Below are 17,047 nucleotides of genomic sequence, written 5' to 3' on the forward strand. Positions count from 1 at the left end.
TTCCCCAGGTACAGAATCAGTTAATTTTTTAATAAAGAAGCAAAGAATGTGAAGTGGAGCAAGGAAAGTCTCTTCAACAAGTGGTGCTGAGAAACCTGGTCAGCTTTGTGAAGAAGCTAAACTTTCTATCACTAAGCATAAAGATCAACAAAATGGACCTTGGTATAAGACCTCAAACCATAAGGTACATAGAGGAAAGCTTAGGCCAGTACTCTCCATGGCCTTGAAGCTAAAGGTATCTTCAAAGAGGAAACACCACTGACTAAGTAAATGGCAGCAAAGATAAACAAATGGGACTAGGGCCGAAGTAAGAGCACAGTAGTAGGGTGTTTGTCTTTCATGCGCCTGATCCAGGATGAACCTTGGTTCAATCTCTGGCATTCCAAATGGTCCCCCAAGCCGGGAGCGATTTCTGAATGTATAGCCAAGAGTAACCCCTGAGCTTCGCTGGGTGTGGCCCCCCCCCCAAAAAAAAAATCCTTTTTTTCTCTCTTTTTTTTTTTAAATTTTGAGTCACACTTGGATTTTGAATAGTCAGGGTCTACTCCTGACTCAGGATCATATGTGATGTCAGAGATCAAGGCAAGTGCCTCAACCCTTATACTATCTTTACAGCCATAAAATGAGTAATTTTCTTTTGGTGGCTGTGATGTCATATCACACACTTGATTGTGGTGCTTGCAAAGAATTACACACTTGGTTGCCAGAAGTTGCATATATCGTTATGTTAGAGGTCATAGGGGCAATGTCAATGACTATACTGACATTGTGGGGCAGTGCCTGTCTTTCCACTGTGGTTTTATATCTACTAGGCAGATATTGTACTATTTAGTCACATCTCCAGATCCCCTATGATGAATATTTTACTCTTTTTTTCTATAAGCTTATTATAATTTATTGTGTTATAAATATTGCTTCTGTTCCAGCTGTGCACATTACAATTTTTGTTACTACCAAATGCCAATATGAAAAATTAGAGAAGCATAATTTTATGACTTAAGGCTAGTCAGTGCTCATTCCCTCTACCTTACATACTTTTAAATAGTGTCATTTCATTCATCTTTACAAAACCAGTGGGTCATGTATGTTGTCTTATTTCTGTTACTATTTCTTTGATCACTGATGTGATTTGTATTTTTCTTTTGCTTATTTTTGGAGAAAATTTCTATTTGTATCCCTTTTTTGGTCTCAACATACTCATCTAAAATATTTTTTGATTTCTATCTTTTAACCTTATTTGTGGCATTAGGTTTTGTCCCCTAATATCAAAATTATTTAATTTTGCATACTTCAATATCCATATTATTTTCTTATGATTTCTAGATTTTCTGTATAACTAGAAGCACATCTCCTCTCTAAATATTGTAAAAGGTCCGTTTCTATAGGAATATGTAGTTCAATAGTATTTTGGATTTTCTTATTCTACTTATAATCATGTTGTAATTTAGTCTATCTGTATACTTTTTCAGTCTTTTTTTTTTTTTTGGCTTTTGGGCCACACCCGGCGGTGCTCAGGGGTTACTCCTGGCTGTCTGCTCAGAAATAGCTCCTGGCAGGCATGGGGGACCATATGGGACACCGGGATTCGAACCAACCACCTTTGGTCCTGGATCGGCTGCTTGCAAGGCAAACACCGCTGTGCTATCTCTCCGGGCCCACTTTTTTAGTCTTAACTAAACATAGAATTACCCTATGATAATTAAGAACAATTATATAATCTAAGTATATGTCATTGCCACTATCAGAATCTCTTGGTTAAGTCCCAGGCTGTGTATCTGAAAAAAATTATTTTATGTGCATATATGTGTCATGTGTAATTGCATAGCATTCTTCTAGATGTAGGGTTTTCACATATCTAAAACTCTTCATATTACATATATTTTTGTTGTCTGCTCTAATATCTTGAAATACATTTTCATAGGTAGTATTATCTTTCCAGTTACATATTTTCAAAATTGACTATCATTATTAAGTCATACCTGGAATTTAAAAGAGAAAAAAAATTAAATCAACGTATGCTTGCTATGTTCAGGTCTAACTAGAAGACATAATGCACAACTAATGGTCAGATGGACATAATATATTTTGCTTTTTTGGCTCATTCTCAGCAGTGTTCAGGGATTATTCCTTTTTATTTTATTTAGTTATTTATTTTTGTTTTTGGGTCACACCCGGTGGTGTTCAGGGGTTACTCTTGGCTCTGCGCTCAGAAATTGTTCCCCATAGGGAATGCCGGGATTTGAACCTATGTTGGTCCTGAATCGGCTACGTGCAAGGCGAATGCCCTACCTCTGTGCTATCTCTCTGGCCCCCAGGGATTATTCTTAACTTGATGCTTGGTTATCATGTAATGCTGGGGATCAAACCTTGGCTTCTTACATGAAAAACATGTGTTCAACCTATTTGAACTCCCTCTAGGTCTGATTTATGAAATATTTTGAATAATTGTAGCTAAAGTTTTTGTTTGTTTTTGTTTGTTTGTTTTTTGGGGCCACACCCGATGGAGCTCAGGGGTTACTCCTGACTATGCACTCAGAAATCGCTCCTGGCTTGGGGGACCATATCGGACGCCAGGGAATTGAACCACGGTCCATCCTAGGATAGCTCTGGCAAGGCAGAAGCCTTACCACTCAGCTTCACCGCTATAGCCCCTAAAGTTTTTTTTTTAATGTTTGTTTTTTTTTTGGTTTTTGGGCCACACCCAGTGACGCTCAGGGGTTACTCCTGCGCTCAGAAATCCCCCCTGGCTTGGGGGATCATATGAGAGGCCGGGGGATCAAACTGCAGTCCGTCCTAGGTTAGTGTGTGCAAGGCAAACACCCTACTGCCTGTGCCACCACTACGGCCCCTTAACATACTCTTTTTTTTTTAACTTTTTTTTTCTTAATTAATATCTTTATTTAAGCACCTGATTACAAACATGATTGTGGTTGGGTTTCAGTCATGTAAAGAACACCCCCCTTCACCAGTGCAGCATTCCCATCACCAATGTCCCAAATCTCCCTCCTCCCCACCCCACCCCCGCCTATGTTCTAGACATGCTTTCTACTTTCCTCATTCATTCACATTGTTATGATAGTACTCCATGTAGTTATTTCTCTAATTGCATTCATCACTCTTTGTGGTGAGCTTCATTAACATACTCTTATTTTAGCTACACTTGGCTGTGTCCAGGGCTTATTCTTTTCCTTCCTTCCTTCCTTCCTTCCTTCCTTCCTTCCTTCCTTCCTTCCTTCCTTCCTTCCTTCCTTCCTTCCTTCCTTCCTTCCTTCCTTCCTTCCTTCCTTCCTTCCTTCCTTCTTCCTTCCTTCCTTCCTTCCTTCCTTCCTTCCTTCCTTCCTTCCTTCCTTCCTTCCTTCCTTCCTTCCTTCCTTCCTTCCTTCTCTCCCTCCTTCCTTCCTTCCCTCCTTCCTTCCCTCCCTCCTTCCTTCCCTCCCTCCTTCCTTCCCTCCCTCCTTCCTTCCCTCCTTCCTTCCTTCCCTCCCTCCTTCCCTCCCTCCTTCCTTCCCTCCCTCTTTCCTTCCTTCCTTCTCTCCCTCCTTCCCTCTTTCCAGATAATTGGTAGAACACTAGAATTCCCTGTGTAGTGCTTTGGAAAACATACCCAGTGTCAAAACAGCTCTTCTGGCTCTGAGAGGCTGAATCACTACATACTCTGTAGGCAACTCCAAAATCATACTCTGTAGGCAACTCCAACAACTCTGCTGAATGATGGGGGAAGGTGTGTCCAGGGAATATATGGGATCCTTGGATATGCCATATCTGCTACATGCAAGACAGGAGCTCTACGTGCTGAAATATTGATCTAACCCATACTCTTTCCCTGTATAACCAAAATATTATATTCTATAAAGATTATGAAGAAGCAAACTTTAGTTTGCTTAGTTTTCTTATTAGTAAAGGACATTTTAGGGGGCTGGGGAGATATCAGAGAGATTGACCATAGTATGTATGAGGTCCAAGGGTTGATATTTGGCATCCCATCAGTACCTGAGCAGTCTTGGTTAAAAAAGAAGTTTCAGGGGCCGGTGAGGTGGCACTAGAGGTAAGGTGTCTGCCTTTGAAATGCTAGCCAAGAAAGGACCGTGGTTTGATCCTCCGGCGTCCCATATGGTCCCCCCAAGCCTGGGACAATTTCTGAGTGCTTAGCCAGGAGTAACCCCTGAGCATCAAATGGGTGTGGTCCAAAAAACCAAAAAAAAAAAATTAAAAAAGAAGTTTTATTATAAACTAGATAACTGTAGACAAGCTTGTCACCTTCATAAAATGATAAAACATTTGATAATCGTATTAAATTTGGGGCAATTTTATTGTCTGGAACATAGGGTATTTGTTATCTTATTCTTGAGCACTGCATATTAATAATGTCTCCCAAGCATTGTAACAAACAAAATGTTCCTGAATAACCCTCAGGATTGGGATTAACCACTCTGACAACTACTTAACTGATTTTGGAGGCTGACTAAGGGTTTGAACAAAGTAAAGGTACTTTGTTTAAGATACATTGGGACTGTGTGTGACTTATTCTTTCACATATTGAGAGCATCTGTCAGATTTCTCAATATTTAATAACAAATGAAAACTCTTTCAAAAAGGTAGTTTTCCCACTAATCAGTCATCAAAAATCTTAGCATTCTAACTTATGTTAGTTATATATAAGTGACTGTAAATTTCTGTGCTTAGCCTACCTTAATTCATAGGCCAGAGAAGGAAAGAAAATATATAGGAATAGCTGAGTCAGTTTATAAGAACCTAATTCCCCAAGTGGCAATAATAATTATGGGAAATTCTGTATTAATAATTTATACAGGTTTCTTGATGAAAAGCTTTTTAGAACTTCTAGTAAACTAAACATATTTTGGACTTCTAATCAGGCTATACACTTTATAATGTATATCAAGCATAAGGCAATGAAGTCATATAATTCTTTGTGGGTGGGGAAAGGATGGGAGCCAGTGGTGCTTGGTGCCCAGCATGAAACCATATAATTTTTAGGCATCTTACATATATATCAATAATTGCGCTTTGCTAGTCTGAGACTCATCTCCTGAACAATAGAAATGTTTTATTTCACTGAGTTATATTTTGGTAATATAGCTCTAAGTGAGCACTTGCATTAAAAATAGCTGTGTGAAATGCCATTATGCCTGTAAACTATTGTGGAAGGTCCAGTATGTTGATTAGCATTCTTGTAATGAATTCTTCATGTGATTTACTACTTGCTAAAGCTATGTGTTTTTCTTTTCTGTCAAATGAGAATTATATAAACCATTATGTTGTCTTTCTTGCCTTGCCTGTAAGGCAACTCAAATAAATATAATACATGGTAATTGCTTAGTTCTCATGTTTAGCAAACTAAGAATTTTTACTGTTCCCTTTTGTATTTACTCTATTTTGGTATTTAGATACCAGCTGTACATATTCCTTATTTAATGTAAAGATGATGTTAACTATTCACATTATTGTGAAAATCAATGAAAAAATATTCTGTTAATTGATGACTCATATGCTTGACCTAGTCTACAAGACTACATAAATGTTAGAGGAATTCTTTCCTCATTATGCTATTTTTTCTTTTTCTACACACATCTTTTCATTGAAATAACCCAGTGTGTTTAGCATTCTATATATAAGTATATACATATATATTAAAGTATAAATACTTAAGAAAATGACAGCATTACATTAAGACAGATGCTACAATGGATGCAAAGGAATAATTTGAAATGATGTAATCTTGAGAAACACTGTCTGCTATGAGTTGGCTTCTAGGAAATAGAGAAGCAAACAAAGAAACCAAGCCTTCAGATGCCATGTAAGCCGGTAGGATCTTTTTGAGCAAAACGGTTCCTTAAACATGTATGTGAGTCATGATTTCAAAGTGGTTGTCATCCTTTTGAGGTGTTCAGTCATGCTATATGTATGAACAGTAGGTAGAAAAGACAAGTTCTCTAGCAGGGATTTTTATAAGCCATAAATTGTGGAGCAGATTATGTGATTCCATTACATTATAATCAGTGGTTTTATTTCAAATAGAAGTAATTACATGTTAAAAGGGATAATTTCTAACTCAAGACTCAATATATAATGCCCTTTCCATTTATTTGTTTATTATTTGGGGGTTATACCCAGTTGTACCCAGAATGTACTCCTCACTATTACAAGGATCAGCCCGGGGAGCCATATCCAATGCCATGCATCAAACCTCATTCACTGTATGTTGTTGTTGTTTTTTTTTCTTTCTTTTTTTTTTTTACTCTAGTGTTTTTATTATTAGTTCTCTGTCTTTTGAACTACTACAGTACAAGTCAGATTACTGGATAATTTAGCATCACAGTTAGATATTTTTAAGAACAAAAGAGAGGCCAGATTAGTAGCGGGAGCAGTAAGGTGTCTGCCTTGCTGGTGCTAGCCTAGGACGGACCTCAGTTTGATCCCCCGGCGTCCCATGTGGTTCCCCAAGCCAGGAATGATTTCTAAGCACATAGCCAGGAATAACCCCTGAGCATCACTGGGTGTGGCCCAAAAGCAAACAAACAAAAAGACCAAACCAAAACAAAAAAGGAATATTCTTAATAATTAGGATAACACATAGACCAAAACAGTTCTGGAATAATGATATTTGCTAATTTTAGTTGAGGACTATTTAGTTGCTTCACCTAAAAGCTCCTTTCTGTAGGATATCATCAAAAACAAAAAGGTTTTGCATATTTTTAATGTTTGTTCATTCTTTTTTTTTTTTTTTTTTTTTTTTTTTTTTGGTTTTTGGGCCACACCCGTTTGACGCTCAGGGGTTACTCCTGGCTATGTGCTCAGAAATTGCCCCTGGCTTGGGGGGACCATATGGGACGCCGGGGGATCGAACCGCGGTCCGTTCCTTGGTAGCGCTTACAAGGCAGACACCTTATCTCCAGCGCCACCTTCCCGGCCCCATGTTTGTTCATTCTTATGTTTTTTTTTTTTTTTGTTTTTGTTTTGTTTTGGTTTTTGGGCCACACCCTGTGACGCTCAGGGGTTACTCCTGGCTATGCGCTCAGAAGTTGCTCCTGGCAACATATGGGGACCATATGGGACGCCGGGGGATCGAACCGCTGTCCGTCCTAGGCTAGCACAGGCAAGGCAGGCACCTTACCTCCAGCGCCACCGCCCGGCCCCTGTTCATTCTTATGAGAGCTCTGTACATACTCTGGTGGCATTGTCATCCAAAAGGTTATATGGTCTGTGTGATATTCTTGAGCCACGTGTTTTATTATCTAATTTTTTAGTGATGGTTTCTTTTTGTGTTCAAATCATGGTCTATATATATATATATATATATATATATATATATATATATATATAATTGAATCCTATTTAGTCAGGTTCAGATCGATTTTTATAAATTATTAAGTATTTTGCAATAATTCTTTCTTTAGACTCTACTAGCCAGCTGATCATCAGGGGGCAAATTAAAGGACAGAGGTATAGCAGTAGCTTTTAATGTCCATGCCTGGTAATTGCATATTTGGCAAAGATTGTATCCTACGTTACTGACAGTATTAGAATTTTGCTTTCTCTTTCTAGTTTGCTGTTATATTTAGGCTACTTGAATTTAACCAATGTTTATGATTTTTACTTTCAAAACCAGTATAGATTAAAGTTACATTTTTATATCTCATATGTCCTCTTCCCATTCTTGTCTTCACAGACAAAAGCTTGGCAGGACCATAAGCGGGAATGCAAATTGCTTAAATGTTGCAAACCTAGATATCCTCCAGATTCTGTCCGACTTCTTGGCAGAGTTGTTTTCAGACTTGTGAGTATGAAACTTGTAAAATATGTTTGAGTTGTAATTTAACAAAAGCATTTTCAGTTGCATGTATTATTCATATTTAAGGATGAATTTAGACTTGTACTAATAGAAGATAGACTATATTCTAGGGAGTGTTTTAAGACAAAACTTCTTTTACTTTTAAGCACAACATCAGTGCAGTGAAGAAGTTCATAGTTTCTTTGTAGGAAGGTCTTGTGTGCTCCCAAAAATAAAGATGGAAAAAAATCCATGGTTGGGGCATGAGATGATAGTTATGGCTATTACACTGCCTTTATTGCTTTTCTATTATGCACTCAAGTTCAGGACAAGGATACTTTTTCTGGTTGTCCTCTCAAATGAGATTTTGATTAAAATGATAATTCTTATATTTAAGAATGATAATGGGGCATGTTAGGTGGCGCTAGAGGTAAGGTGTCTGCCTTGCAAGCGCTAGCCAAGGAAGGGCCATGGTTTGATTCCCCTGGTGTCCCATCTGGTCCCCCCAAGCCAGGGCAATTTCTGAGCGCTTAGCCAGGATTAACCCCTGAGCATCAAACAGGTGTGGCCCCCCCAAAAAAAACAAAAACAAAAACAGAATGATTATCCTTTTTTAAATAATCATGATTCATTGAAATTGTTTCTTTAGTTCTTTTTGCTTCTACCAAAACAATTAGTTATTTGAAATTTCTCCTGGATTCATCTATAAGATTTTTGTGTTTTGAGCAGACTTTCTCACAAATGTCTGCAAAAATTTTATGGACTCTGTCCTGTTTATTAAATTCTTTTGACAATAAAAATTTAGAGACTTTACGAATATAAAACTAAGATGATATATTTAAAAGTCAATGCAAATGTTATATGTCAATTATATCTTGACTTAAAATGGTTTTGGGATACGAAATGGGTACTATCTTTGGATCAAACATGCAGCATCCATCTAATATACTAATTTCTATTGTGATGAGCTAAAAACAAACTTATTTAAAAACATAAACTCATGGCAACTTTTCACTATTAGCTTACATTAAAATGACAGTCAGATAAAGCGGGGAATTGGTTGAAAGGTAAACTGGAGCTGGACCCTGAGACAGAAGAGGCAAGACTAGCTTGCAGTGAGAAGAGTGCTCCACTTTGCTCCTTGGCCACATATTTCTTCTACCCAGTGAACCCTAGCACAATACATAAGAAACACTACTACACTGCAAAGGTAATAATGTGGAAAGAACACAGAACCCCATTATGCTTAGTGAATAAAAATTGTAATTATGAAGAACTAGTACCAGCCACATATATAGCCTCTCTGATGAGAACTTTAGAGAGGTTAAGGATTTTCAAAGAACACAAGGAAGGGCCGGAGAAATAGCCTGGAGGTATAGCATTTGCCTTGTATGCAGAAGGACGATGGTTCGAATCCCGTCATCCCATATGGTCTCCCAAGCCTGCCAGTAGTGATTTCTGAGCATAGAGCCAGGAGTAATCCCTGAGCGCTGTTGAGTGTGACCCCAAAACCAAACCAAAACCAAACAAAACAAAAGAACACAAGGAAACCAGGAATGAACATCCAAGAAGTTGTAAGAGGATATGAAAATAGAAATGAGAAAACTTCAAACAGAAATGATAGAACTGAAAAACTTGGTAGGTGAAATGAAAAAACTCATTGGAAAGCCTTATTAGTAGAGTAACAGCTGCGGAGGACAGAATCAATGAGCTGGAAGATCAGCTGCATAGCACCTTTATACAACCTAAGAGGTTGGAAAAGAGACTTAAAGTAAACGAAAAGAAGAGGGAAAAATCCTTAAAATAAGTAAACAGATGACAATAGACCTCAGGGAGAAATTCAACAGAAACAACAGAAGAATCATTGGGGGTCCCAGGACCCATGAAGAAGCAACAGTCAAAGGCATCATTGCGAGACGTTCTCAGAGCTGAAGAGTGCATTTACTCACATCCTGGAAGCCCAAAGAGTACCAGCTAAAAGAGACCCATAGAAAAACACCCCAGGGCCTGGAGAGATAGCACAGCGGCGTTTGCCTTGCAAGCAGCCAATGCAGGACCAAAGGTGGTTGGTTCAAATCCCGGTATCCCACATTGCCCCCCCCCCCCCCCCCCCCCGTGCCTGCCAGAAGCTATTTCTGAGCAGATAGCCAGAAGTAAACCCTGAGCACTGCCGGGTGTGCCCCCCTCCCCCCAAAAAAGAAAAACACCCCAAAGCACTTCCTCATCATAATGATGAAAACCATAGATGGGGATAGAATACTGAAAGCAGCAAGATCAAAAAGGGAAATTACATACTACAAAGCATCCTTAATATTCTCAGCCAATTTATCACAAGCAGCAACCAGGCCCAAAGGCAGTGGTGGTATATAGTAAAAAATTTAATAAAAAGATGCCTTGCCACAAATACTTCACCCCTTCACTCAGCAAGGCTTTTATTCAGATTTGAAGGAAGTATAGCTTCACAGATAAATAAAAGCTCAGAAACGTTATAGACTCAAAACCAATTTTAAAAGAAGAACTTAAAGGTCTCCTTTAAGGCAATACAGACCCTGCAAACACACCAAACTTTTTCAAAAAGATGACAGAGAATCTTGTGACAATAGTATCCTCAATGTCATGATACTAAATGTACCAATTAAGAGACAAACTGTATACAAAATTGAATCCACCACCCCAGCAGCCTTCCATCTCCTTCCTCCCAGACTGTAGGGCTATCCCTGGGCACATGCCCACAGGGCCATCAAAGTGATGCCGGGGAGGAGTTTAAAGGGGACCCCAGGCTTTCCCCAACCCCCACATAGCACAAGAGGGGCTAGCTTCTGGAAGTCACAGGCAACTTTACTTCCCACCAGTGTTCATTCCGTACAACATTTTGTGGCCCTGCACTAGAGGAATCTTTTTTTGTTTTGTTTTGATTTAGTTGTTTGGGTCATACACCCCAATGTTTAAGGCTTACTACTGACTTTGCACTCAAGGATCACCCGGTCTTTGCCTCCTGCGGCCCCCAGGTAAATTGAGTTTGAGACCCCTGGATGCTGTATACTTTCCTTCCCCTCTTGGCTCACTACCCAGAAGTTTATTTTTAGTCCTTTACTTCCTCACCCCCACTGCCTATTACCCCACATTTAACCATTTTTACCCTCAGTTCTTGGCTCCTCATGAAACACATCATTATCCCCACTCAAGTAGCTGCCAACCAGCTCCCAAAGTGAAAGAATAGACTCTTAGTCTGAGAAGAAACCAATACTCAGCTCCTATTTATCTGCTCTCAGCAGCCTCCTGTCCTCCACCTTCCTTCACTGTGTAACTGTGGTTGCTACCATACTAGGTTTATGAGAAGTCCCCACTCAAAGACATTTCCTGATATGGGACTGCTGGGAGTCTTTTTGCAGACTTCAGAAGGCCAAACACAGACCAAAGTGGTGTCCTGAATTCAACACCCTCTCCAGACTATTTCTAATGACATAAAAGGGACATGTATATCTCCTATGAATATCTTAGATGTATTCCCTTGACTACTATAACTCTTACTGAGTATCTGTTGTATTAAATAATTAAGGATGGGGCTGGATGGCGATGGATGGTGAAGGATTTCTTTCTGCCACTCCAGGCCACGTGGCTCTGCAACCCCATTCAGCCGGCGGGTTCCAGGCCCAGGTGAAAGGCGAAATCACTCACTCACAGGCAGGCATCAGGAAGCAACAACTTTATTCATGCCCTATCCACCACATGTGTGTGGCCTACTCATAACCTTTCAAGCACAGCAATACTTTGCTAGCCCTGCGTCTTATCTCCTGTTAGCCATCTTCCCTTTGGGCTCCATGCTGGTCCAAGACCAGAACACAGAAACCCAAAAGCCAGAGCGCCCAGCAGCGCAGAAAGGGCGCGAGTCCCCTCGGTCCAAGGCTTATCTCACTTTTCCAAGACCCCTCCCAGGAATGGGCCGGGTCTTGCAGGTAAGGTCACACCTAATATCCGGTTCCCAAGACCTCTCCCAGAAATGGGTGGGTCTTAGGTATCTACACCAAATCCAGGGTCTAAGATAGGTACACCAACAAGTATCCTCTTAAAATTTTGCCCACTGGTTTTTTTTTTTTTTTCCTTTGTGATCTGTTTAATAAGGAATTCTGGTAGAAGAGTCTTTCGCTTTGGAATTCATGTTAGAACTAAGTTAAGGGGATTGTTGGACTTGTTTCGTTGGCCCCCAGAGGCACCAATAATACCTTGTGGCATGTTCCTCTCTTGCATAGATACATTAAGATGGGAAAATATTACAAATGCAAACAAGTTCTTATCTAATAAAGATAGGAACACATATTTTGTAATAGTTTGGTCTTATACCCTGAACATTGGTATAATGACTTGGCTCAGACCTCAGAAGAATGGGCATTGCCCATACACCCCTAAACCATTGACCATCTACGGAAACAACCACAATTGTCTATAACACCACCAGGAAGCAAATTTCTACCAGAGAAGACCCTACCGATACCCTGGCATTGACTTACTTGAAAGAATGTTCTCTTAACATCCATACGACTCAGCAACAGCAACAACCTGCTTGCAGGGCAGGACGCTCCACATCTAATGGTGAGGTGAAACTAGGGGACGCTCCACATCATCCTGACTTTGATGAAGGAAATGCACAGAAACCAGAATCTTTAACTACAGAAACTAGACACCAACAACAGCTAATGTGCGAAAAAATTTCACCGGGACCACAGAGAATTACTCAGGGGTTGGACAACATATTATGCCTGGAATCCAGAGTCAGTATTATGCCAGAAAACTTCAGGTATAACATCTCCTTGTATTTAGGCCAAGGTTTTTTTTTTTGTCTTCATTTCCCCATATTTTGTGGGCCTATGCAAACAACAACAATTGTCACTCTCACACCGTTATTACTGTATTTTTTTAAACTCTTGTCCTTTTTTTTTTATAAAAAGAGAGAGCTTACTAAACTTTCAGCTTGTGCTTTAATGAATTCATTGTGATTCAATAATTTTCAAAAATATACTTGCTACTGAATCCAACATTTTACTACCTGCAAGAAACATGTCTGACCAAAAGGCAGACAGGGTTAGGATGAGAATTCCACACTGGTGAAGGGTAAAGGGTAGTTTTCATTGTATTACTGAAACTCAATCGTGAATAATTTTATAACCACAGTGCCTAATAAAGTAATTTACAAAACAACAAAATGCTCAAATAACAATAAACATCTTAGTTAATGACATATGACCATGACATAATGACCCCATTGTGAGATATGACAATTTTTAAAAATGTTCTTTTAATGAAGTCTTTTCAATAATTTCATTACTGTTTAGTTTTAACAAGCAATATTAAGTAAATTATTTGTACCTGCCTCAGTGCAGGCTTGACTTAGGGTGGGAAACTACAAGATAAAGGGAATGTTACTCTGATAGTAGGATTGGTGTTGGGACATTGAATGCCAGAAATAACTATTATGAGCAACTCTGTAATCCACAGTGTTAAAATAAAGACATTTATATATATAGGTTTTTGGGCCACACCCGGAGGTTACTTATGGCTATCTGCTCAGAAATAGCCCCTGGCAGTCACGGGGGATCACATGGGACGCTGGGATTCGAACCAATCTCCTTAGGTCCTGGATCGCTGCTTGCAAGGCAAAGGCCGTTGTGCTATCTCTCCGGCCCCAGACATTTATGTTTTTTAAAAAATGACAGTCATTGTTATATTTGAGATGTATATTTGTTTTATTTATTTATTTTGGTTTTTGGGCCACACCCAGCAGTGTCAGGTATTACTTCTAGTTCTCTGCTCAAAATTATTCCTGGCAACAGGCTGTGAAGGATGGTCATATGGGATGCTGGGGATCAAACCCAGATCAGCGATATGCAAGGCAAACACCCTACCTCCTACTGTGCTATCACTCTGGCTCTGAAACTTTATTTTTTGTTAATATAAGAAAAGTAGTAAATCTGTGGTAAGTTTGAAATTGATTTCTTTAGAAACTGAGTTAATTTTATTTGTTAAAACTATTACTTAATCTTTAATTTGCACTTACTTGAATTAGACATAAACAAAATCAATGGTAATAGCTACCTTCTGTTGAATACTTAGTGTTTCTAAGCCTTTTGTTAATTACTTTAATGATATATTTTCTTGATATATTGTCATGATATATCTTGTCTCCAAATAACCCAGTAAGTCAATGGTGTTATTTCTCTCATGTTTCAGAAAAGGAATTTGATTTTTCTTGACTCAAGGTTAAGAAATTTACCCTAGTTTGTACAGTTATAACAAATTATTTTGTCTGTGTTGTTTGATGTTTGTATCACACATGGCAGTACTCAAGGTTTAAGTCTCAGGAATTACTCCTGGTGTGATTGTAGCAACTTTTTGGAATGCTTGGGGTTGCGCCCAGGTTGATCATATATAAGCAAGCTCCCTCCATGCTGTACAATTGCTCCAGTTCTTCACATTCTTATTTTTATTAATATTTCTATGTATAGCTACAAAATCAGTCTATATGAAAGCTTGTGGTGTGTATTTTTCATTTGGAAATTAAACTGTCAGGATAAATTTTATTCACAGTTAGATTTTATTTTATAATTGCTACAATTAAATAACAAGACTAATGTGATGAGTGGAAATACGTAGAAAATTACCTTTTATAATGAATTTTTATTTAAATATTTAAAGGCATTAATGAAATTCACTTATCTATTGGAGTCTAATAAGTTTTTTTTCTGTTCCTTTTATTTTATAGAGAGAAGAAATGCCCTCTGAATCAGAGATACTTTACACATTTTATGATCTGGAGTCAAGTAAGTGATTATCTTTCAACATACAAAAAATTGTATGAATTAGTTAATTACCTTATTTTTAACTTAGACTTTCTATCACTTTATTATGTGAGGCAAATCTAAAGCTCCTCATGTTTTTATATATGTCTGGTGTATGTTTGATAAATTCCAGGGTAGCTTTGTCATATAGAAGTTTGTAAAGTGCCATAAAGTTGTGCAAGACCGGCAGGGAGAAAGAAGAGTGTAGTAATAAAATAACTCAGTTTAGTTGACAGAATAATTATTCTTTTTCTTCCAATTCTATTCCCTTCTTTGCTGTCTTGGTTTCTTTTTAATTTCAAAGAAGTGATGTAACTGGAGTAGAGGAAGTGAAGTTTCAGGAAGTATTTACTTCTTTAGTTATTTAAATATTAAGGGGATAAGAAAACACGTAAGTCTTTGACTCTCTGACACAGGTTCTCGTGAATTACCATGGTAGTGACGTAGCTACTTAGAATGACTGATAGAGTTTCATTGAGCGTTTAGTCATACAGGGCTTATTTTCTTGTATATTGACAGAATTTCTCTTCATTGAGGTTGTAAATTATTTCAACCTCCAACTAGCCAGAGCTTATATAGAAACATGATGCAGTTTAATATATCTGGAGACAAAGAAGATGACATTATATAGATTTATAGTCATAGGATCCTAAGTGCCAATGGAAGTGGATTATTTAAGAAATCATGGCTAATTGCTATTTTGAACAAGTAATTTAAAGAAAATATGTAGACCTGACAGAAGAAACAGAAATATGCTATAGTTCATCCCACTATGTCTTTTTCGAGTTTTAGTAGAGAAGTCGTCATTTTGTCTTATTATATTACTGCTAGGAAATTAATATCCCTGGCCCATGAGTTTTAGTGTTTACATTGGCCTTGCTCAGTAACATTGTCATATATTTACTACTGCTCCAGAGTTATTAATTAAACTGTGTACCTCAGCCTTTTAGCATCAATTTGTGATCTAAATGAAAGTGAGTGTTAGGGATGGGAGAGTGCCTTGCATGTGGCCAACTGAGATTCAATCCCCAGCACCACACATGATCCCCCAACCCCTGCCAGAGAGATCTCTGAATACAGAGTCAAGATTAGAGTCAATAATAGAGTCAAGATTAAGCTCTAACTATCACCAGGTATGACCTAAAAATTTAAGAAGAGAAAGTGATTTTAAAGGATTAATTTTTTTTTTGGGGGGGGACATTTGGTGATGCTCAGGGGTTCCTTCTGGCTATGTGTTTTGAAATCGCTCCTGGCTTGGAGGATCATATGGGACCCAGGGATCGAACCGAGGTCCAACCTGGGTCAGCCATGTGCAAGGCAAATGCCCTACTACTGTGCTACCACTCTGGCCCTAATGGGTTAATATTTTATTTTGAAACTTCAGTCTTTTTTGTGTAGCACTGTATTTTGTTTGTTGATCCTAGAAATAACATGAAGTTAAGATTTTTTTGTTGTTGATCTATTTGTCTTCTTGATATACTTTCTGTATGATGGATTTCATCTATTTGAACTTGAGCTGAACTTTTTTGTTTGTACTTTCAGTTTTGTGCCTTAGAGATGATACAGTTTATTTCTTAGTCTTGGTCTAGTTGTAAATCGTTTCATGGAAAACTCTATTTAAATCCACTGATTTAATAACTATTATGGTGGTCTATATATGTATACAGGATTTATATTGGGTAACTGGTAGCCCATTTATCTGATTTTAATATTAATGCTTTTTAATTTGTTTATATATTTTTAATTTGTTTATATATTTTATTTTGATGCATATTTGATCTTATAGTTAAAGTCTGATAGACTTGAACTGATATTTTATGTGCCACAATCTGTAATTGTCAAATAAAGATATGTATTTTTTGCTCTCAGAATGGAATCTTGGTTAAACAGTTATCATTGGGCACCTGAAAATTACTCACTAAAAGTTCACTTTGTTCTTGTGCTCTTTTTTCTTTTTTTAAAAAAGACATTAGCAAACTGACTGAAGATAAGAAAGAGGGACTTAGGCAGCTTGCAATGACATTTCAGCATTTCATGAAAGAAGAAATACAGGATACTTCTATGCTGCCATCTTCCTTTGATATTTTTGAAGCCTTTGCCAAAGTAAGTGCTTAGTTTAGTACCTTTGTTAGCTATATACCAATTATTTTTGTTGTTAATCCATGAAAATTAAGGGTCTTTGATGTGTTTTATCATTCTTGTTCTTTACTGAGTAAAACATTAGAGAAATGTATTGTGTATGTGGCAAAAGGAAATTCCTTTTCTTGTGTTTTGAGTATTCTTGCTATTCAAGCATGTTCATTGTCAGTTCCCAAAGCATGTTCTTTGTTTTTTAATAGAAGGCAGTAGATTCTGTTAAATCTTACTAATAGAATTGACTTTGCTCTTGCATTTGTCTGGTATTGTGGTGCTGTTTCAGCAATGG

General features: G+C 38.0%; 1 protein-coding gene across 1 annotated transcript in view; it reads left to right on the forward strand.

Moving 5' to 3' along the window:
- Positions 1 to 17,047, forward strand: part of SMYD3 (SET and MYND domain containing 3) — an 834,473-nt gene that overhangs the window by 171,825 nt on the left and 645,601 nt on the right. The window contains exons 3-5 of the mRNA XM_049776664.1: positions 7,688 to 7,795; positions 14,547 to 14,604; positions 16,589 to 16,725. Of these exons, the coding sequence (XP_049632621.1) occupies positions 7,688 to 7,795; positions 14,547 to 14,604; positions 16,589 to 16,725 (303 nt within the window). The remainder of the gene's footprint in view (positions 1 to 7,687; positions 7,796 to 14,546; positions 14,605 to 16,588; positions 16,726 to 17,047) is intronic.

This window comes from Suncus etruscus, chromosome 7 (genome assembly GCF_024139225.1).
Source record: "Suncus etruscus isolate mSunEtr1 chromosome 7, mSunEtr1.pri.cur, whole genome shotgun sequence".
Classification (NCBI taxonomy): domain Eukaryota; kingdom Metazoa; phylum Chordata; class Mammalia; order Eulipotyphla; family Soricidae; genus Suncus; species Suncus etruscus.